This window comes from Arachis duranensis, chromosome 6 (genome assembly GCF_000817695.3).
Source record: "Arachis duranensis cultivar V14167 chromosome 6, aradu.V14167.gnm2.J7QH, whole genome shotgun sequence".
Taxonomy (NCBI): Eukaryota; Viridiplantae; Streptophyta; class Magnoliopsida; order Fabales; family Fabaceae; genus Arachis; species Arachis duranensis.
Genome location: NC_029777.3, coordinates 69,501,116 through 69,503,130, shown reverse-complemented (window position 1 = coordinate 69,503,130; position 2,015 = coordinate 69,501,116). Strand labels below are relative to the sequence as shown.

Sequence of the window (2,015 nt, the reverse complement as noted above, 5' to 3'; positions counted from 1 at the left end):
CTCAAATTAAATTTTATATAATTATAGTAAGTCTCTATAATTAAAGCAATATAAAACTACTTCATATATAGCAATAATATTATACATATTTATTTATATCTTCTTTTATCTCTTGTTTTAAAATATTGACAAATAATAAATGTAGAAAATATATAATATTAAACTGTTTTGTTATGCATATATATGAATTTATATAATAACCCGTATAATTTATACGTATGGCATAGTACATATGTCAAAAAAGATTCCATAATTTTGAAAACTACTGTTTTGTTATATAGAATTGAAATCGAAATTAAATAATTTCTATTTATATAATTTTTTTCTATTAGTATCAAGTATTTCCATTAAAAATTCATATCGTTTGTAATTAGTATATATATATAAGTCGTAATAGTCAATTGTTTCAATTATTTTGACGTTAATGCTCTTGCGAATGAACTAAGTGGGTATTTAGAAAGGCTAACTAATGAGCAGAAATTTACATACGATCAAATAAGTGGTGCTGTTAGCGGTAATATGGGTGGACTTTTCTTCTTATACGGTCAAGGTGGTTATGGAAAAACATTCTTATGGTCAACTATATCATGCTCAATTAGGTCTAAAGGAGGTATAGTTTTAAATGTTGCTTCGAGTGGGATTTCTGCACTTTTGTTGCTTAATGGAAGAACTGCACATTTAAGGTTTAAAATTCCTTTGGCCATAAATGAGAATTCTTTGTGTAGCATTAAACAGGGAAGTCCTCTTGCAAGGTTAATATCCAAGGCCAAATTAATCACATGGGATGAAGCTCCAATGATAAGTAAGTATTGTTACGAAGCTTTAGACAAATGCCTCAGAGACATCTTAAGGTGCTCAGATTCGTATAATGCTCATTTGCCATAACTGTAAGTATTGTTCTCAGAGGAGATTTTAGACAAATTTTACCTGTGATTCCCAGAGGCTCAAGGCAAGATATAATTCAGTCTTCTATTAATTCTTCATATTTGTGGCATAACTGTAAGGTTTTGAAACTTATAAAAAATGAGATTGTCACTAGGTGAAAACAACAACATACAAGAACTCAGAAATTTTACAAAATGGCAACTCAAAATTGGTGATGGTTTAGCTGGTGATACAACAGATGGTGAATCGATCATTCATATACCATCTGACATTTTGATTAAGAACTCTGAGACAGCTTTGGATGATCTCATTGATTTCGTGTACCTAGATATGTTATCTGATGAGCGGATAATTTATACGCTTTTTGGCATTATTTTTAGTATGTTTTTAGTATGTTTTAATTAGTTTTTATTATATTTTTATTAGTTTTTAGTTAAAATTTACTTTTCTGGACTTTACTATGAGTTTGTGTGTTTTTCTGTGATTTCAGGTATTTTCTGGCTGAAATTGAGGGTCCTGAGCAAAAATCTGATTCAGATGCTGAAAAGGACTACAGATGCTGTTGGATTCTGACCTCCCTGCACTTTAAGTGGATTTTCTGGAGCTACAGAAGTCCAATTAGCGGGCTCTCAACGGCGTTGGAAAGTAGACATCCTGGGCTTTCCATCAATGTATAATAGTCCATACTTTGCTCAAGATTTGATGGCCCAAACTGGCGTTGCAAATCAGCTTCAGAATTCCCAGCGTTTAACGCTGGAACTGGCATAAGAATTGGAGTTAAACGCCCAAACTGGCATAAAAGCTGGCGTTTAACTCTAGAAAAAGTCTCTACACATAAAAGCTTCAATGCTCATCCCAAGCACACACCAAGTGGACCCCGGAAGTGGATTTTTACGTCATTTACTCATTTCTGTATACCCTAGATTACTAGTTCATTATTAATAGGATCTTTTGACATTGTATCTGTCCCTCATGACACTTTACACGTTTCTCATTGTATCTTCTACAGCATGAGTCTCTAAACCCCATGGTTGGGGGTGAGGATCTCTGCTGTGTCTTGATGGATTAATGCAATTACTACTGTTTTTCATTCAATCATGCTTGCTTCCATTCTAAGATATCACTTGTTC

The 2,015-nt window shown here is 32.8% G+C and overlaps 1 protein-coding gene across 1 annotated transcript in view; it reads left to right on the top strand.

Moving 5' to 3' along the window:
* Nucleotides 1-519: 519 nt before the first annotated feature.
* The window catches only part of LOC107494006 (uncharacterized), a 10,169-nt gene continuing 8,673 nt past the window's right edge, over nucleotides 520-2,015 (top strand). Inside the window, exon 1 of the mRNA XM_052263055.1 lies at nucleotides 520-802. Within this exon, the coding sequence (XP_052119015.1) occupies nucleotides 520-802 (283 nt within the window). The remainder of the gene's footprint in view (nucleotides 803-2,015) is intronic.